General features: G+C 38.6%; 1 protein-coding gene across 4 annotated transcripts; it reads right to left on the reverse strand.

Annotated features, from left to right (window-relative positions):
- Window positions 1–802: 802 nt before the first annotated feature.
- On the reverse strand, window positions 803–21,688 carry copz2 (COPI coat complex subunit zeta 2). 4 transcript variants are annotated; one of them, XR_011689774.1, is made up of 11 exons: window positions 21,537–21,688; window positions 15,061–15,129; window positions 13,284–13,368; window positions 12,068–12,159; window positions 10,173–10,228; window positions 8,348–8,425; window positions 7,054–7,105; window positions 6,701–6,805; window positions 6,072–6,110; window positions 4,718–4,750; window positions 803–2,006 (listed from the first exon to the last, which is right to left on the reverse strand). XR_011689774.1 is itself a non-coding variant. In XM_071474851.1 (10 exons), the coding sequence occupies exons 1-10, from the start codon at window positions 21,552–21,554 to the stop codon at window positions 1,959–1,961; spliced, it is 570 nt and encodes a 189-aa protein (XP_071330952.1). In that variant the 5' UTR covers window positions 21,555–21,688; the 3' UTR covers window positions 803–1,958. The 4 variants fall into 4 exon arrangements, 2 of the variants coding, with proteins under 2 accessions (XP_071330952.1, XP_071330953.1); XR_011689773.1 differs by lacking the exon at window positions 4,718–4,750; XM_071474851.1 differs by lacking the exon at window positions 6,701–6,805.
- Between the last annotated feature and the right edge of the window lie 253 nt (window positions 21,689–21,941).

The following is a 21,941-nucleotide window of genomic DNA, read 5'->3' on the forward strand; positions in this document are numbered from 1 at the left end:
GGTTCTATATTAATACAGTGAAAGTATCAAAGCCTCAGTCCACAGAGAAATGCACACAGCCTGTATTCAGAAACTGAGCCTTAAAACCAGCCGTCATGCTCCAAGCCCCGCCCACCTGGACCCACCATCCAACCTTGCAGAATATTTGGTTTGAGTATTTACCTGAAACCGGCTATATTTCACTCAGATCCACTCTTCTGATTGGCTGACTGACCTGTTGTTACTAGAGCTCCAGAGAGAAGCCTGAGAGAGGAGATGTAAAACTACACTGAGATGTTTTTTGGTTCTTAAAACCACAAATATATCTTCTGATGGAGATCAACCCTTCAGATAAAACACTGGAGAAGTGTGAAATATTGGACCTGTGATTTGAAAGTTTTGATAATAAATAAACCTTGCCTGGGGCCATTGTCTTCTCTTTTCTCTGCTGTCAAGGTTGCACCTTTGATTCAAACTTAAAACAATCTTCATGTTTAATCAGATTTTATGTTGAATTGTTCAGGGATCAGTTGTAGAAGGATGAGGCAATAAAAGAGGAAATAAAACCTGAATTAAATGAAAACATGTCTTCTGATGTGGCCTATCCTGACCACACCCACAGTTCTTTTATCTTTTATTTGTGGGGTTTTAAATTTTTGTACAAATGAAATATACTATATAATATATTATTTGTGATACATATATAATTTGTGACCCTGTTTTTTTTTTTTTGTTTTGTTTTTTTACAGAAAACTTTACTGAATTAAACACAAACAAACATAACAACATAAAAATTAAAAAAGAAGAGAAAGACTCTTTGAAACAAGGACAAATATTCAGTTTTATTATCAGTCTCACAAATGGTGGACAGACAAAATTACAGCTTGTTTCAAAACCATCCAATGTAAACAAAATAATTTGTTTGTCTTTGGCATTTTTCGTCTTTTTCAACTAAAATATTTATTATGTATTAACTCACAACATACCAATAAAATAGACATTATTCTTTAGAATTCTGGCCACAAAATCCTGCGTACTGCTTTGTATTCTTTTAGGTCCCTTTCTTTATAAAATCAATTATATGTACAAATATTAATTTACCTTCATAAGGCCATTTTAATAAAAGTCCTGACAGTGCAACAGTAACATATTGCCTCTTACACACACGCTGCTGATATTTTTTTTCTTGTCATAAAGTATCATTACATTCATTTACAGTCTTTAAATAAGCTTTACAAAACACATTAATGTTGTTTAAGGAGCCTACAAACAGTCAGAACAATACTTTATTAAACTGAGCGGTTCAGTGCACAAATGAGTCAGAGTGTGTGACCTGAATACAACCTTTGTGGTTTGATTCTTATTTCCTTGTTAATTTTAGCGTTTAGGTAAAATAATGACTCACAAATAGTAACACTATACAGGACACAGCCTTGTGTGTTTTTGTAAATGTTGATAACATTGTTGTTGTTTCAAAATTAGTCAAACATGTAACATTTTTTGCATATTACCAACATGCGAAACAGCTGAAATAAATCCCACAAATATATTCTGTTTTGAGTGAATGAGATTGGAGGATCCTGCTCCACTAAAATAAAAGCAAGAAAACACTGATCACTACTAGTTTAGTGTTTGATAACCGCCCAGATTTACAGGGCAGCACAGATGGACTCTTCAGTCTTCACTTTTCATGTCTGAGACACTTTTGAATGAAGAGCCTGGTGTCATGTGGCCTGTTGACATCTCTACACGAGACTAACATCCCTCTCAAACCAACTAAATTAATCACGTCACACACAATGTAACAAAATGCCATTGCACAGAGAGACAAAACCCTATTTCTGACTGGTTAATTGCTATAGAGAGCAGCCTACTATCCGTAATAATCTTCCCTTTAGTCTGTTACTATAAAAATAGCTTTGGGACTAGAAATATTCTCTACAACCTTTCTTGAGAATCTTATATTTGTCTGGTCTGCGTCATTTCAGTATGGACCATTTGATCTGCTCTTTGGCCGACTGCAGAACCTGGAAACACAAAGAAAGAACAAAAAATATGTTCTTTATGCAATATGATATAGCATGACAGTAAAATACACAAAGAATATTATCAAAATGCATAAAACCCAATAGAAATTGAATATTATACAGTAAAATACAAACTTTTAAAGCATTTCCTGGAGAATGTGTGTGACTGCTGAGTGTCTGGATGCTTGACTGGCATTGTCAGTATAATGAGTTTATTCACAGGTGACCGGTGTTTTGAATTTTAAATTGTTTGGACTATTTAAATTATCTGCAATACAATGGGACTGAATGTGCCACTGCAGGTTTTAAGGCATTATATAATTTATAATAACTAATTAAATGTACTTGTTTTCATGATGAACTCATGTAAAATTAACTAATGAAAACCTGATTTGTAGTTTTCAGTAATTCCATCTAAACTCAAGTAAAGAAAAGCTGATATACTGCTGTGTTGGTTTACTCACTGTTGTTTTTTCTGCATTATTCATGCTGAAGATAAAATATATGTTGTATGTGTCAGTGCAGTAATTTCTGTGACGCAAACTTGACAACAGATTTGTATAGTATTGCACAACCACTGTTCAACCACTAGAGGTCAGCACAACCATATGGATTTTACTGCCACCATGTTGATGGGGCACATTACATATATGAGCTTTTTCCCACCTGATGTTCCACCACAAACAAAGAAAATGTTTTAATTTCATGACAAGATAAATTAATAAAATTTGTTAAACGCCTGAAAACAAAGTCTTACATATGCTGGAATTAATTACTAGTAGTAGTTCCATGCCAAGAACTCACTATCACAGTAAATATGGCCTAGACTGAAGTATTTTGTTGTCATACTTTTATGTTAACTCAGAATTGCTTAATTATATTTCTCTAGCATTAAAAAAAAAAAAAAAAAATTACATTTCTTAGACACTTTTCAGTTGTGTCCACCGTCAGTTGGAGTTTTAAATGACAAATAGTCTGCGTATGGACCAACACCATTCTCAAACCGGATTCATTAATTACATTTTATGCACAATTGTAGGAGGAAGGCTTTTTCTCTTTGCAAGAGTGTATTTTACTTTAACAGCTAAATTCTTTCATCCGAATGTCTTACATTCGCCACAGGTTTCAATAAAGTTTTATCTAATTTTTGGGTGGTGCACATAACTTTAAATCATAACAGAGAAGCAGAAGTGATTGTCTCTCTCCTCCTGTCTGTCTCTGCATGAACAACACTGGGTTTCCACTGTTAGTATAATCCTCAAACCTTCAACTTAAACTCAGAAGTCATTTCAGTGTTACTGCTGTTGCTCTTTCCTCATTCTGACAGCAGGGGTCACATGGAGCTCAGGTAAGGTTGTGGTCTGCAGTATTGCTCACCAGCTTTTGGGGGCTAGTTTTTCTACAACTTCATCTGATTTTTGAAGTATTAGACAGTACTCACTGTTCAGCATTCAGAACCCTCGACCTTTAACTCTGTGAGCTTCATATTAAATCTGAAAGTAAACTATTGCTGTTTTCACACACGAAAGCTGAGCTGGTGTATTTTCGTTTCATGGTACTTCATAGTTTTACTCCACAACAATTCAAATTGAAATATTGTATTTTTTACTGCACTATCTGACAGCTTTAAAGCTACATATTTATAGATTTAGATTATACAAAGCACTGTTAAAATGAAACACTAGTGAGCTCCAACTACAACAGCACAATGCTGCTTGCACATTAATGTAAAGATTCAATATTATAATATATTGCAATTACATTTTAAGTATAACACTCACACAGGCCATTTTTCAGCATTATAATTAGTTTTACTTTTGATACCTTAGGTACATTTTGTTCATAATGTTTATGTTATTTTACTAAAGTCATATTTTCAGTGGAGGACTTGAAATAGAAAATTACAGGTACATGAAGTAAAATATGTGAACACTTCCTCCACCACTGAGCAACACACAACCCTGGAGTATAGCATTTGAGGTGTCCTTCTGCACCTTGGTGTGTACACTTCATATTTGGAGTTGTGTGTGCTACTTTGTGTAATGGAACAACAGCAAAGGAAGAGATATTTGTTCCTAAACTTGTACTTTTAGACAGTACTTCTCTCATGGTTTGATGTTTTTCAGAGGGTCAGTCCTATATGTTGCCTGAGAGGAGGTACTGCCTTAAAATTAGGGAACAAAAAACTCACATCAAAGACTGTTGACATGAATGGCTGTATCACTGCTCTTCTAAATGTGCACTGACACATATCTGTGGCTATAAGGTAAATCTTCCTGCTTACAGGTGAGTATACAGCAAAAAACTCCCATATACACACCACTACACTTCTGACTGTAGCATTATGACTTAAAATGTTATCATATGATGTGCTAGACTTCATCATCCATGTGTGGAGCTACTCATGGTATGTCATGTTGTTGTTTAGTTGTTCCTCAACCTGTCACAACCTTCTTTCAAGCTTGGGGTCCTAACCGCCTGACCAACTGTAACTACCCTAATACCCAGTACAGTACAGAAAATGTGGGCTTCCTCATTTCTACATATGCTGCAAATAAGTCAACACTTTCCATGATTTTTAGCTGTTATTTATAGATATGGAAGAAATGCAATTCTGAAGGAATTACCCCAACCATCAAAAACAGTAGAGCTGCAGCAGACTAAGCGTTGTGGTATAGTGTAGGGCTGCAGTGAGGTTAGTAGAGACTTACGTTAGAGGTGAGGGCCAGTTTCTCTGTTATGTGCTGTGAGGGTTAAAGCAACAGATAAAGAGAAGCTTAGAGCTTAGAGCATGAGTACACACACACACACACACACACACACACACACACACACACACACACACACACACACACACACACACACACGTACTTCTATCTTTGTGAGGACACGCATTGACATAATGGATTCCCTAGCCCCTTACCCTAACCTTAACCATCACAACTGACCATAACTCTAAAACCAAGTCTTAACCTGTCCTCACTCTGTTAGTAAAATAATTTTTTTGGTCCTTACTATGTAGCAAGTACAAGTACACACACACACACACACACACGTCCATGCACATGTTCATTCCTGCAGACAAGCAGGAGACACCACAGCAGCTAAGAAGAACAAAAGCAAAACATTCAATAACAGAAATGAAGAGGTCTCAGTGATCAGTGAAGCAGGTACATGTGTCCAGTACTTAAGAGAGCTACTGTGCTTTAGAGGATGTTAATCCAGGCATCTGTTTGTTAACCCATCAATCCATTCATTCACAGTTGAGCCTCTTAGTGCTGTACGGTGCTTTGGAAATGAAGCCAGGCTAGTTGCTACCTGAACAAGCACGGTGAGCTAAAGCATTAGCATGCAGCCTTGTGGATGAGCAGACAGATGTTAAACTGCAACTAACTGTTCTGTCAGAGAACAGTCAGTTTTCTGCTATAAAGTTGGTATTATTATTATTATTATTAGTAGTAGTAGTAGTAGTAGTAGTAGTAGAAGTAGTAGTATTAGGACATGTGGGAGTTGGGTATAAGTATTGAGATTTTAATCTCAATAACACAAGCTTTCTGACTGGCCATGTGATCTCCTCATGAATGTCGAGGTCATGTTGCCTGACACTAGCACATTGGATTAAGAGGCGATCTGAGGAAATGGTCCAAAGTTTCCTATCTTGGTGATAATGAGACAAGTGATAATGAGACCTCGACTCCACAGTTGGCTAATTGTTGGCTTGTGAAGCTGATTCTTGATTTCCAGATCTGTCAAAGTACTGAATTATGGGTCTGAAGACTTTTGTGAATAAGAGATTTCAGTTTCTGAGTTTTAATATTTTGGAAAAAATTTCAAAAATATGTTTTCATTTGCCCATTACAGGTTATTGAGTGTAGACTGATGTTACACTGAAATGTTTTTATAGTTTTATCCATTTAAAATCAAATCAGCTAAAAATAAAATGTGCAAAAAGTGAAGGGTTCTTAATACTTTCTGAAGCCACTGTAAACACGTGTGCAACTCTGTAAGTGACATTCACGTGTGTGTGTGTGTGTGTGTGTGTGTGTGTGTGTGTGTGTGTGTTACCTGGGCCACACTTTGTTCAGACAGTGGGTTCTCATCCGCCTGTAAGACACAATAACATCACTGGGTGTACAAGAGAAAAATGCAAAAGCCATGCAAAATATTTCACACACACACACACACACACACACAATACACCATTAGAGCAGTGCAAAAACCATTAGATTTGCACAAACACCAGTACACAGTGTAAATCTGTTATATTAAAAGCATGTTTGTTAACAGCTCAACCACTCACAACTAATATTAGAACTGTAAACCATGCCAGTGGCTCCAGGGTTGGTAATGTCCATCTGTCTGTCCTCAGACTGAAATATCTCAACAACTATTACATATATGTCCTTGAAATTTATATTCGTTCATTGTCCCCTGGGGATAAAACCCAATGACTTTGGTGTTCCCCTGACTTTTCCTCCAGCACCATCAGGAGGTTAAGGTTTTTCAAGATAGAAAACAGCAGCCAGCCCAGTTTACACACTCCTCTGTTAGTCATGCTCTCTCACCATGCATTTACCTCATCTGTCTCACCCATCCCTCCTCGGTCCCTCCACTGTCTCTATCACACTCTCATTCATTCATTCATTCATTCCCTCGTTCCACCTCTCTTCTCTTTGACTCTCTCTCTCTCTCACCCTCTGCCAGTCTGTCTACAGCAGCTGGCTCTTGTCTGTCTGTCCCTCTAGGTTACCAGTGATGTAATCAAACAGGACGAAGCCATAGGCTGGCTCTGACATTAGCTGACACCAATCAGAGGGAGAAAAGACACAGAGAGAAGGAGAGAGAGAAAGGTAAAGCAGGTAAGAGGGGGCAAGAAGCCACTGAGAAAAGCTGTGGGAAGCTAAAACATGAGTCTTAATGTCGTCACTTTAAACAGCTGCTCTCATGTTTTAGAATATAAAAACTGCTTTAGTTTTTTTTATTTGATTTGGTAATGATTGAAGTAAATAAATACACTGATATGACTGGTAGTTTGGAGTCATCTTACCCTGTAGCTGACCTTCTGTAGGACCTGCTGGGGGTCACTCTCCAGAATCACCCTGGCAACAGGAGTAGGCAACCAATCAAAGGACAGCACAAGCAGGACGAAGGTTATTTTCTGACATTTTATAGACTAACCCAGTGGTTCCCAACCTTTTCCAACTCACTTGGAAATCTCAAAAATGTTGGCAGCCCACATCTGACTAACAATACAGAATTCAAATAATGCCTTCACAGCCCTTTTTATTCTAATGATGATGATCAAACATTTAGAACTGAACTGAAAGCAGGGGAAGCTCATTTTTTCTTTTTGGTTTGATCAATTCACCCCCTGTCGCTTGACTCTTTCCTTTTAATTCTTCCTGTTGCTACCAGCTCTCCATTTTGATACTCTAGTTGTTGCCATGAATGTAATCTTTTAGTGTGCAATCAGATTGAGATAGCAAACAAGTATACAATGTGGAAAGTTTCATTGGCTTTGGCTTGTCACAGTGATGGGCCTTAATATGAGAGGAAAAAAACATTCAAAAAATGCTTTTAAAGATCAATTCCCATATGGTATGGTGTAAGAGTTCCATGTCTTTTTTAATTATAAAGCAGGTCTAGCTTCTATATTAATACTGTGAAAGTATCAAAGCCTCAGTCCACAGAGAAATGCACACAGCCTGTATTCAGAAACTGAGCCCTAAAACGAGCCATCAGGACTTCTGTAACTTTGTGATGTCACAAAAATGCAGTAACCTCCTTCAGCCACGTCCCAAGCCCCGCCCACCTGGACCCACCATCCAACCTTTCAGGATTTGGTTTCTCTGAGTGTTTACCTGAAGTCTGTTATATTTATTCTGCTATGTTTAATCACTCAGAATACAGTCAGCCAATCAGAAGAGAGACTCAGATCCTCTCTTCTGATTGGCTGACTGGTCTGTTGTTATTAGAGCTCCAGAGAGAAGAATGAGATGTAAAACTACACTGAGTGTAAAATATGTGACCTTTAAAACATTATTCATATTTTTTATTTTCTTATATTTACATCTTTCCACCAAAATTGAACGATTTTGCAAATGATTTGTCAGCCCACTTGCAATATCTCCCCAGCCCACAGGTTAGGAACCATTGGACTAAACAATTAATTAAACAATGATTAACACATTGATTGATGAGGAAAAAATTTCAAGTTTGAACACACAGTAAATTGTCACAAAGTTTTTGCAGAGTTTATGTGTTGCAGTGGATATTATAAATAAAAAACACACACAGCGTTCTATATTTCTGATCTGCTGAAAACATTATGTTTCTCCTACCCTCCATCGATGATTTCATCCACAACCAGGAACACTCCTTCCATGTTATCCAGTAAACACCTCCGCTCCACATTTTTCCTGCAGAAAAAACACAACAGTAACTCTGGATCTTGGTAAATATCATTATATTTTAACAACTTTTTCATTATTCTTCCAAAATTGCAATTTCACATGTGTTTATATTTACTTAAAGGAACAGTTTGACATTTTGGGCAATCCGGTTATTTACTCTCTTGCTGCAAATTAGTTGAGACAAATGATGATCTCATCTCTGTGCTCTAGGTTCAGACCCAGAGTCAGGAGATGGTTAGCCTAGCTTAGCATAAAGACTAGAAACAGGGGGAAACACCCATCCTGGCTCATTCTAAAGTTCAACAATGCCCACACCTCTAAGAATTAATAATTAATAACCTGTCTTCCTTAGTTTTACAGATGTAAAAATGAATCTGTAGGTGGTTGAACTATTTCTGGGAAGACATTTATTATTATCTACCTCTGTGCAGTGTCTTCACTGGCTGGCAACTTCGCCATGATGACGAGACTATAAGGTATATGTTCATTTGTAAATGTTTTAAATATATGCTCATTTGTAAATTTTGCAGGTGTTTCAGTGTTTCCCATACATAGACAATGATTCTGTTTTTAATTTCTTTTTTTTCCCGTTGTTGTTGTTTTCCCTCTGCCTCTGGTCTTTATGCTAAGCTAAGCTGCTAGCCTCCCAGCACAAATACATGAGAGTGAAATCTTCTTATCTCACTCTCTGAAAGAAAAAGAGTACTTCTGTGCTACGCTTACTTACTTTATTAGGTACACCTAGCTAAAGTTAATGTAGCCTAACACAACAGTCCACCAAACGTCTTGAAGGTTAAGTTTCAGCTTTGGTTTTAGAGAGTTTATTGGCATTGATATGACATCATGATCATTTTGGAGGATGTAGTGTGTGGTGATGCTGAACTGTATATCATTAGAAAGAGAGGCGTTTCTAAACCATAACCCAGACCAGTCTGCCCACTGAACACGGAGAATGTCTTCAAAGGTCACAAACTGATATTAACCATTCCATCCATCATGTCCTCCGTTGACTATATTAATATTAATACTTCATTTCATAAAATTTAATGATGAAGGACACAATACGATGCGTTTCCTAAGAATTTGTAAAGAATACAAATTCTTAGGAAACGCATGTGGTAACCCACAGTCGAACCTTTATTATTCAAGATTAAAGTAAAATCACAGAAAACCTTTCAGCTCCACTGATTTCATACTGTAACAATAACACCTGGACATTTACACACTGCACAAGGCAACTCAGAATAGTCTGTAATCTTTCATACTGAATGATAATAATATAATCTCTCAGTGTCTCTACTGCTCGCACTCTGCATTACTACTGCATCGGTTGCCATAGCAACCACATCGGCTGCTGTTTGACTGTTAATGTTGCAGTCAACAGTGAGGGATCCTGGTGTTGAATTTTACATCAGTTTGAACATGGAGACTCATTATCTCTCTGAGAGGCTCTGCTAGAGCAGTGTTAGTGTGGAGGAGTGTGTGGATTAACATTAGCGCTGATGGTGCTGAGACTGCACGATGCAGCACCACAGCTCTAATATCACAATGATGCACGTGCACAGAGAAGCAGCTGTTTCTGTATTCATTTAAAAACATTCTGGGAAGAACAATTGTGAATTTCTGTGTCGGGTCTGTCCTATTTTTGTCTTTTGTTTTGTATTTTTAGATGCAAAATATCATTGAGGTATTATTTTATTCATTGATGTTTTCACCCATGTCACTTTTTTTAAGGTTCGGTGAGTGAACATACCTGAGGATCTGACTGAGAGAGTCAAACAGGCAGTTCAGTACAGACATCAGCATCAGCTAGAGAGAGAAAAAATCAAAAAACAAGAGACAACAATTGAGATAATAACATTTGATTTTAAAGTTGCAATGATCTGTTTTTTTAAGGCCACTTGGGGGCAAAAGTCAACAAATTAGAAAAAACAGTTTGCTAGCACACTGTTTGCCTGTTTAGGCAATCAGCAAACAGAGCAACATTAGCATTTATTTAAAGTCACATTTCTTCATTAAATTATTTTTCATTCAGCAGAACAAACTGAAAATACAACATTGATATATTGTTTACAACTAAAAGGTATTAATGCTAATATACTAGCAAACACTTGCCTATATACACATCCAGCAGACACAGAGAAACATTATTATTCAAATGAAGACATTTGTGTCCACCTGGTGAAATATTCAGTCCTGTGACAAATATCTGCTAAATGCTCCACAATGTTCACTAGCTAGTCACAATAACTTTGTCAGTCTGACGTGGTACTGGGCAGGTAACACACAGTGGGTTATCAGAGCTTTTGTATCCTTTAACAATGTCTTCACAGGTGAAGCTACTAAAAGTGTGTTTTAACATCAAGTCTAGAAAAGCCCCAACTTCTAGTTTTCTCTTTTAGCTTCATCAGTGTCAGGCAGGGGCGGAGTCAGAATAACAATCACCCCGGGACTTTTGATTTAGACTGGCCCGGCGGAACAAATCTGGAGACACCATCACACACAGCCTGTGTCACACTTTACAAGAGTCATGTAGTAAACAGGGGTTAAATGTACTAAGATGATTTTTAGAACAATACATAAAGTAGTAACACCTACATATAAAGTTTGTTTATATAATTTTGTCATGTTGTTGTCTAATTGTTATTTACACTATTATTACAGATTCAAAGGTGATTTTATTTTTGTAGTTCATGAAGAATGAGCATATAACTACAGGTAGAAAGATTACAGTTCAGACTGGACACTAAATACAGACATGTTTGAATTTTAGTGGACGTTTCGTCCTTCACTGAATCTGTCTGGAATAAAATTTGAATTTCTAATGAGACCAGAGGAGAAAACAAAGCTACAGTATACAACATTATCCTGCTAAAAAACAAGACAAGCTCTCTGTTGTCTTCTGCCTACTGCTTATACTGTAAAACTTGACTGGTGTTTATACTGGGCTTACTGGGAGCTGTACTGGGAGCCCTGCGGCTCTGCTCCTCCTGTCTGTTGTCTGCAGAGTTAGATGCACAAGTGTATGAAGCAATTTGGATTTTTCTGGATTTTTTCTGAGCTTTGCAGCCAGACCTTTATGTTTTTTTGGGGTTTTTTTTTTTTAACTTTGTTGTTGGACTAAAATGAGTCAGCAACAGTCAACTGCTGCCTCAGTAATTAAATGAAACGATAAGGATACAGACATGTAAATGGTAAGTGTGTAGGCAAAGCCGCACAACAAACAGAACCTGACTGGGGCGCACAGCCTGCACCTCCCTACACTGAATCGAGTGAATCTGTAACTGTACAAAAGTTTACAAAAATAACAATTACACTTAATGGACAGTGAAAAGACAACAAGATTAATTAATAAACAAAAGATCCACAAGGCCAAACATCTGCCATCACCATAATTATCAGAATATCAGTATTTAATTTCTCACTATCACGGTTATTGTCAATACCAGTACATCATAACACCTCTACACTCCACCTTGCTGAAGGTTCACGGAGCAGATCTCTGGGAGCTCTAGAGGGCACTATTCTGTAGATGAACATGACACACGACCGCGCAAGACTCAAATCATTCTAATCTTCATTTTATTATTTTCCGAAGACATGGAAAAAAACGTATCTTTCTTTGTCAGAGAGCAGAATTCACCATACCTCATTCTCCTGAGCACTTCCCACCACATAGAAGAAGAGATCTATACTGCCCTTATAGACGATGGTCATCCCCTCCAGGAAAGCTATCTCGTCTGGAGAGAGACGGGGAGAGGGTTGGGTTAGGGATGAAAGGTTAAAAAACTGTGTTTGACGTGATGTACACGAGGCTCTGGTGTGGATCTCATCCTACCCACCAATTTGTTATGTTAGGCCACTACGTTACAAAGGTACCAACCACGCATGAGCTGGAAAACAAAGAGAGGCTGTGTGAGGAGGTCCGCCGCTACCTCACCTCTACAGTTCATCTTTAACAGAGCAGAAAGACAACTAAATGTGTTGCAATCCATGGAGGGAAATTACCCTGACTTTGGGAAGAGTGTATGTATGAAGTATCTATGCATGCTCAGAGTACATAGATGATGATCTACTGCACATATATGGAACGTGTCCTCCAAGCGGAGTATAAGGGCTGTGGCACACTGGATGAAGAAGCCACTTACTGAAGATATAACTGAGGAGAAGAAAAAGTGAATATGAGACAAAAGAAAATAAGTTTTAGAATGAAGGAGGAAAGAGGGAAGGAGGCCAGGAAGGGTACTAGAAACAGGGAGTGAAGAAAAGCATCGAGTAACAGAAGAGCAGAACAAAGGGAGGATGAGGTGGGAGGGAGGGAGGGAGAGGGGATCTAACATGACAAGTATAGAAGAAAGAGAAGAAGGAAGAGGAGAAAAGGAGGAATGAAGGAGGAGTTTGGGACAAAAGAAGGAATATACGAGTGGGTGATAAAGAGACCAGGGGTAGGGGCTCAGGTATCAGCTGTGTGAAACTCCCACTTTCCCTGAAAATGAAACTTATTCTGCAGTAACACAAAAAAAACATCAGAAGGTGTTAGGTTTCCCTGAAGAGCCAAATGAATGTACTGTTGGTTTCAAAGTTGTGTCAAGAAAAGTTATGAAGTTATAATAGAAAATCCAAAAGTCACTTTTTCTATAGATTCTAAAGGTTCACACCAACACAGGCTTCATGACTTGGACATGACCAACTATGGTTCCACTCTTTGGTGGAAAACAGGCTCGTGTGAAAACTGCTTCTGGCTAGTATCATGTGCAAGTGTTGGGCTACTAGATACTAGAATGAATGTGTAACAGACGACATTGGAGACGTGTGTGAGTCGTACCCAGCAGAAACCAGAAGAGAAACACAGAGTGGAGCTTACTGTCTGCTTTGTGTGTCTTGTTAAAAACGTTCCTCTCAAAGTTCTTCTGCTCCTTCATGGAGGGGTAGAGCTCGGGGTCATAGTACTGAAATTGAAACACACATGAAACAGTGAATTAACTGCTCACTTCATTACCTCTGGGGCTGTTCCTGTTAAACATGTCAGAACAGATGACGCTGTAAGGAGATGGGAATCACTATCCTCTAAATGTACAAGGGGACCAAAGCAGTGGTTCTGCCATTAAAGCTATGATGCTTAAGATTTTCATAAAATCAGAGCCTGTTTTTGATGCTTTTCATGGTCTGCATGTTATCACCAATATCTATTCAGTGTGTTTCTTTCAGAAACTACCACTTTCATCGTTAGTTGCAGAGGCTGCCATTCCAACACTAGATTCAACTTGCCTTCACATGCACGAGGGATTCAAGCAATGAAAAGATGCAGCGTCTTATCCAGTGTTACTGTTTGTGAGTGGATCTGACAGCTATCAGCCTCACTGTTACTGTTCACTCTCCAGCAGAGCTGTGAAACAGAACTCCATCAATTTTTTTCCAGGTGTTGACTTGAGTCAAAAATGAAGTTGACTCAAGTGACGTGAAGTACCAAAAACTGCAGTTCCTCAAATGTCCACTTGAGCCTGGCTCCAAAAGCGAGTCAATCCCCACACACTCCATGTTAAACTTTACAGCAACTTTACAATGTCCTCCTTCATGACAACTGTACGGGGGTTGAATTTTTATATAACTCACCTGTTTCAATTTTAGCATGCCTGCTTTGAGTGTATGCTCGCCACACACAAGGCCTACCTCTTTGCTCATTGCCCATTAGCTGGGAGTTAGGGTGACGTGGGTGACAATGGGCGACGTCAATCTTTATATACAGTCTGTGCTGGAGGTTGGAGACTACAAGTTTGACATTTGACAAATCTGGGGGGTGGAGTTTGAAAGAAGCGGACCTCTACAGCCAGCTCCTCATCTCTGCTTGAGGGTCGAGGCTCCAGACTAAATTAGCTGCCCCTAGCACACGAAACTGCAGTGCAATATGTTGTTGGTCATATTGCACTCTGGGTAATGTAGGCTACTCTAAGTGTCAAGTTTTGACAAGGAAGAAAAATGCATGGAGTAAAAGTTCTGCTGTTTTTTTGTGTGACAATGTTACAGGAGTCCACTGCTCAGTCAGAACAGTTCTCTTTTAGGTTACTGCTGATACCAACCCAACATTTCATACTGCTGCTGCTGCTTCATTAAAAAAAATTCAACTGCTGAAACACAGGGTGACTTTTATTTTGAAGGAGTCACAGGCAAGTCATATTTTGTTACTTTTGGCTTGCTGTTTTGTTTTGTTTCCTCTGTTCATGGGGATTTTACAATTTCAAATTCCTGTGGTGAAAAAGCATTGAAGTCTACCTAGGGAATCCACATGTTGACTACTACTACTACTACTACTACTACTACTACTACTACTACTACTACTACTACTACTACTACTACTACTACTACTACTACAACTACTACTACAACTACTACTTTGGGGTTTCAGGTATAAAAACAAATGCAACTTGTGGGGGGGGGGCGCACATTACTGTATGTAATCAATCTGAAATGTTGTTAATACTGGCTCATTAATTCAGAAGGGCAAAGACACAGCTTTGTCATAGACGTTTACTAAAAGTTCATCGTCACCGTCCAACCAATCAGAATCCAGAATTTCCATTAGCCATGGAATAAGGTTTAGGTAATTTGCAGTTAACAAGAGTGTAAGATCAGTTTACACTTACCTTTGACAGAAGTCTGTTGCCATCATTATCAAGAATGAAAACAGCTTTGACAGTGTAGAGAGAAGGTTCCTGCAACAATAAGCAAAAAGATCATCTTAAATATTTCAGCTTTGCTGAGTCACGTCACAGGGACGTCTAGGTCATAAGCTACAGCGATTCCTCCCTCACCTGACCACTGTGTTGTATCAACCTTTATCATCCAGATAAATCCTGATTTTCCAGTCGCACCCTGTTTGCATTTACTCAAGGCCACACATGAAAACACACAAGCTGCCCAGTCCAACCAGTTTCTACATGTGACACCAGGCTGCATTCACTGTTTCTTGCATATTCACATGCCTTAGTTCGGGTTTTTCATTCATCTTTTCCAGATGTGGGAATATAATCCAAATATATTTTACATTCTCCTGCACACACGTCACTTATCCTTCCATCCATCCATCTGTTTGTCCTTGTGAAGAGTTTTCAGACCCGGGACAAAGTTCTGTTATGCACTGACTAGCATAGATTCACAGTCAGAGTGTATCACAGAACTTAGACCAGGAACTTACAACATCCAATGTCCAATGTTGCCTTGGTATACTACAAAATGCGACCATGAGAATGGTAACATGCTGGTACTGTCGATGGTAACATGCTAATGTTATACAGGTACAATGTTTACCATGTTCGCCATCGTAGTTCAACGTGTTTCATACTAACGTTTGCTAACTAGCACTAAACACTGAATACAGCTGAGACTAATGGTGATGTCATTAGTTTTGGAGATATTTGATCATAAAAATGATGATAAAAAGTCAAGGGACCAACAATGTCATTACAATTTATCTGGAATGATCATCTGGGAACCATGAATGTCTAAGCCAACTGCACACCTGTCTAGATGATCCTGGGTAGTTAAAACTTTCAAACCTCTAATGGCGCCAGAGGAAAGGTCAAATGATTGATATGATCATTGGGATTAATTCTCTGGAGAACTTGAATATATAAAGTGTTGAAATGACCAACATCTTCAACCCTCGAGCTGGTGGCCACTAAAAAGTCACCTGGGAGCAATTATTCAATGGTCAGAATCCACGGTCGATGAAACTCTTGTTACTGACTGGCCAGACAGTTGTCTTCAGATTTGAGTGCTCCTGAGGTATCAACAGTAAGTGGAGCCAACTCACTGTTACACCTATAATTCATTTTGTTGGTTGGCATGCCTGCTGTAGACCATCTTTGCAGTGATGGAAACCTAAATTTGACTGCACCAGTTATTTTTAGTTTGTGTTTGTGTGTAGACTCATTCATAAGTTGAGCAGAGCAAACTGTATCTGCTGATGAAGCTCATGTGATATAACTGAAATTACCAGAAAAGCTGCTAAATGAGGCTGAGAGTGAGATTATTTTGTCGACAACAAGCTAGTTTTAATCAGGTCATTAAATGAATCAGGTTGCACCATTAAAACTTATGACACATCATACTGCAGTTTTCAGTTAGCTGTTGTTAGGAGGAGCAGTTAGGAAACATGTAGCACTGTCCAATCAAAAGCTATAAACAAAGTGAACATGAAGTCAAAACAGGACGTTTTAGTGGGTCAAGTCAGATGTTAAATGTGTTTGTTTTTGTTTTGTTTTTTTGGTAATTTAGTCTAACCTTGATAGCATAATATTTGTAATTTCAGATATATTGTGTTATGAAAAATGTATGTTAATGTTACTTCACCAAAACTAAATTTTAGGCATATCTTGTTAAACTATGTGGTTATATTGGTTAATTAAAGGAGTTTTTGACCACTAGTAGTGCTGTGTGTTTTTACACAAGTCCCTATTTGTTTCATGGATGCACATGCATTTCTCAAGTATGTAACACAAGTGATGTAATACACATTCCTGCCTCGGGTTTCACACTTTTCTGCTAATCCACAGTTTGCAACACGCCACAAAAGCCAGGTAAAATTGGCTTTGCAAGAGTTTGATGAGGAAGGAAATGCACCACACACTTTCGTAAGGGCTCAGGTATGCACACAATGCTTTTGGTGAGAAACACTGAATGTACACATAGCATTTGTTTGCTTGCAAGAAAACTCTATTAAGTACCTTTAAGGTAAGGATTTACACGTTCGTCTTAGAGGTGGGGTCTACATACTATGACTTTGCTAATACAGCTGTAATTTTATATTAATAAACAGCATTTAATTCAAGCATCAGGTCAGATATTTTCACTCTTCACTCTAAATGGTTTGTATATTAACAAGCTAGATTTATGAGTTGGTTCCGTCAGCCAACACCGAATTAGTAGGCCTCAATATTTAGTTACAATGACTTTGTAAGAGCTACTGTTCTTAAATTTAATGATGCTTAAATCTCCACCTTGTAAACACATACTTTTCACTAACAAGACTAAGTTTAAAAATTCATACAACTGGAGCAACCGGCTGCTGATCCCTGATCCTGCCCTGTCTTCAGGGCAACAGCTATTTACATTAGATACATATTAGAAATGTCAAACAATCACATAAGAGTGGATTGTCTTGTCTGTTCACTGTTTGGTAGTGGGTATTTTCTGCAAAATGAGTGAATGTTAAAAACTGAAAATCATTTATCATTCATCAAATGTAATCTGGACCATATGCTCATCAACAGCCTCAGTCTCAGTTAAAATCTCAGTGTCAAATGTAAATGTGAAAAGAGAAGGCATCACTGGATCAACATGACAGCTAACTGCCTAAATTGCTTAACAACTGCCTATTTGGTTTGAACATAATGTAAGATTTTCTCTAGTATTCCTGTTTTTAAGTAGGTCATGGACTCAGACAAAACCAGGAGACCAATTTAGACGTCTGGAGACTATTCCCCTAAATAAAAAAGATGCATAAAAGATGGCAGCCTCTTGCAGCTTGGATTTGGAGGTTTTCTAAACTGCTATTTGCATTTACTTTTTAATAGTTTAACTACATTATGTACATGATATACAAACAGGATATTCTAGGCTTTTAGCAGATGCTATAATACAGATGTTCTTTAAAATAACTATAAAACATATTACACAATGCAAAAAGAAAAAAGAAAGATTTTAAGACATGTTTTGCTTCCATCATGCTTTGCTACACACAACCAGATCACTAACAGCTGTGTTTAAATGAGCCGATAAACTAGAGAAAACCCTTGATTCCCACAATTAGTAAGTTTTGCGATGCCTTCAAAACAAATGAAATTTGGCACATGCCTGGATGCAGCAAGAATTACAACCAAGGGATTCATTATTCTTCCAGAGCAAATGTAGCAAGGAAAACATCTTAAAGGAATAGTTTGACATTTTGGAAAATGCGCTAATTAGGCAGCTTTAAAGGCACTGGTAGGTGAATTTAGTAACACTGGCATAAAGCCAGGCTTCCTGCTGTTTCTAGTCTTTTTGCTAAGCTAAGCTAACTGGCTGCTGGGCAAATATGAGAATAACTCTAAGCATTAAAGTGAATAAGTGTATTTCCCAAAATGTCGCACTAATGGTTTAATTTTGGGAAACACTAACTATGACACTGCAAAGTTTCTACTGGAGAAAGCTATTTCAAAGGAAAACACAAGGGCTATATTTGATCCATTCTTTAGCTCTGCATCAGAAATAACAGATCTGAAAACATATATCACACGACCAGTCGTGCACAACGGTCATGCATATGTTGCTGTGAACAGGGAGCAGATTTTCTGCTCTGCAGTTGTAGCTTTAAAATGCAGAATTTCACTGCAAAACATTTGTAATTCATTATCCATGTTTGTGTCACAGTGAATTTGTTTTTTCCCCCTGAAAAAAAAGTCTTTTAATGGAGCTCCGAGTGAAGCTCGTATTGTAAAAGTATATAAAACACAGATGATGACATGTTCTTGCTGGCATCTAGAAAATCGAATTGACAGTGAGTTTAGTAAAGGATGCACTTGTTAACCTATCTAAGATAAGATAAGATAAGATCGCCTTTATTAGTCCCACAGTGGGGAAATTCACAGTGTTACAGCAGCAAAGTGGCAGCCTATATATCTTATTGCAGATATAACATATATCTGCAATATATGTTAAAAAATAAAACACAAACAGTCACCTTAAGAACCAGACAGTGAGCTGCTGAGATGACGGGTTGGGTTGGTTTAGTTTAGGTTGGGTTAAGTTGAGTCAGGTTAAGTTAAGTTAAGTTAAGTTAAGTTAAGTTAACTTAAGTTAAGTTAAGTTTGGGTCAGTTTGGGTTAGGTTGGGTTAGGTTGGGTTAGTTTAGTTTGGGTTAAGTTAAGTTAAGTTTGGGTTAGGTTGGGTTAGTTTAGTTTGGGTTAAGTTAAGTTAAGTTAAGTTAAGTTAAGTTAAGTTAAGTTAGGTTCATGCATGACTGACAAGTAAAAGTATCTGTAACATTACTGTTTAGCTTTCACCCCCCTCATTGTCCCAGAACACAGTGATGCTGTGGTGGACAGGTTTTGTTCCTGATGATCTATGACTGATTAAAACACTGGACAGCAACAGTGAATAAAAAACAGAGGCAGGAAAGGGGGTGAGAGAGCTGAGAGTAGGAAAGGAAGGCATCTAGGAAGGATATGTAGATTATTTATCCCAACTCAGAAAGAGCAGCTACACACTCAAAATTATACTTCAACTAAATAAAAGTGCAGATGTATTAGGAGCACAATGTAATTAAAGTGTCGAAACCCAACCGGTCGAGGCAGACGGCCGCCCACCCTGAGCCCGGTTCTGTTGGAGGTTTCTTCCTGTTAAAAGGGAGTTTTTCCTCCCCCCCTGTCGCCAAATGCTTGCTCTTTGTGGGAACTGTTGGGTTTATTCTGTAACAAAGTAAGGTCTTGACCTTACCCTGTAAAGTGCCTTGAGATAATGTATATTATGATTTGGCGCTATACAAATAAAATTGAATTGAATTGAATTGAAAGTGCAGTGATTTTTTATCATATATACTGCGCATTAACAAGTAAGCAGTGTTTTCATGTTATAGGTGGTTGGGTCGGAACTAATTTTAAAAACTTTACAGTGGTGTTTAGGGTAAATCATAGTAACTCCAGAGTAACTCCAGCTGTCAGGTAAATGTAATCTGTGATGGAAGAAAATGTACTCAATCACAGTACTGTGGTACAATTTTAAGGTATTTTTACTCATTTAATGGTATTATATTCTTCCACTCTCCTACATTCCCAGGGGAAATGTACTTTTTACTACATTTACTGTATTTTACAGCTGTACTTATAAATCACTTTGCAGAATAAAATTTTCATTTGAAACATACAATGGTTTTATTAAGTTTGATGCACAGTTGACAGAATGATCTTGTAACAGAAAATAAAATAGGTAAAAATACCTCCATCTCAACCAGCTCTAAATGATGCTTACATGATGATGCATCAGTGTTAACGACCTGACTTTTACAGTTTAGGTAATCAAGTACTTTTACACTGTGGTGTTGTAACTTTAAACTTAGGTAAATGGATCCTGCACCATGAATGCACTGAAGCAAAAGGTTTTCCACTGAAATGTGGTGAAGTACACGTAAATCACCTCAAGTACTTGAGTATTTGTGTAATTGTACTTTCCAGCACAGACAAACTATGAAAAAGAAAGAAGAGACAGAAACATCTGAACAGGAAATTGACAGATGTGAGAAAAGATAGAGGTTAAAGAGTGAGGGGGTGAGCGACAGGCTGGATAAATGGTGCGCCAGGCAAATGAAGAGAGAGAGAGAAAGAGAGAGAGAGAGAGAGAAAGAGAGAGAGAGAGAGAGAACAGTGGACGTGGCACGTACTCTGCTCTACACGTCAACCGATTTGTGCACATATGTTCAACACAAGGAGACATTTAAACACCCAGACCCGCTTTAACTCCACCACACACTCACACACCGCCTGTCTTCATGTGTGATACAGACAGGATCGTGTCTCTTCACTGCTTTCTACAAGTGATCCCTGCAGGAACTGAAGCTTTGCTTCACCTCCTGTCCTGTTGAGCTCTGCACTGGACTGTGCGAGGATAACAGCTGTGGCTTCAAACAGCTCCATTGTAATGGAGTTAACTTAACACCCTAATAAGTTGTCGCATTGTAACCAGCACTGACCATCTGTACTATTTTTACACTCACACAAAGAGAAAAGTGTGGCTTTTAAACGCGCTGGCTGCTGCATGTGAAGCTCTGCTCGGATCGGGCCTGGGCGTCTACAGTCCAATAACGTGCCGGCCACAGTCAGGATCACACTCACATGAACGCATTAAAGGGTAAATAAAACCTGTTTATGTTTTATGAACAGGCTGCAGCCAAGCCCCCTCCCTCCCCTCCCTCCCTTCATTTTCTCCAGTACTGCCCACCACCGAAACTGCCATAATGCAACAAATGTCCCGCACGTTTATAAAAACAGTGAAATATATACTCCGTTAAGCGCCGACATGAGAGCCCTCTACCCCCAAAACCAAAGCAGCCGCTTCCCGAGCTCGGAGAAGCGGCGGAGAGACTCACCAGAGACGCGGAGTCCATCGCTGCCGCCGTGCTCGCTCTCTCGGTGTGTTGACGTGGACAGCTCTGAGCTGTCACACCGAGATCACTGCTTCGGCTTTTTTTTCTTTTTTTTCAACGGAGCCGCGCTCCCGCTCCCGCAGCAGCCAACCGGATAGAACCACAGGACAGAGTCGGCAGCCGAGCGCGCTCCCGAGAGTCTTCGGGCTCTTTGGCCTTTCATAATAAAAGTCACTGCTCCCTCAGAGGTATTGAATTGTATATGTATTTTATGTGTATCGTATATCCTGTTGGCTATGTTGATGGCGTTAAAGTGATATTTCAGCATTTTTCACATATTCAACCAATCCCATAAAAAGACCAAAATCAAAAAGGAATTGCCTGTAGCCAAATCTGGTGTAATTCATT

This window comes from Trachinotus anak, unplaced genomic scaffold, assembly GCF_046630095.1.
Source record: "Trachinotus anak isolate AG129_WGS33_773 ecotype Australia unplaced genomic scaffold, CSIRO_AGI_Tana_v1 ptg000003l, whole genome shotgun sequence".
NCBI classification, from domain to species: Eukaryota; Metazoa; Chordata; class Actinopteri; order Carangiformes; family Carangidae; genus Trachinotus; species Trachinotus anak.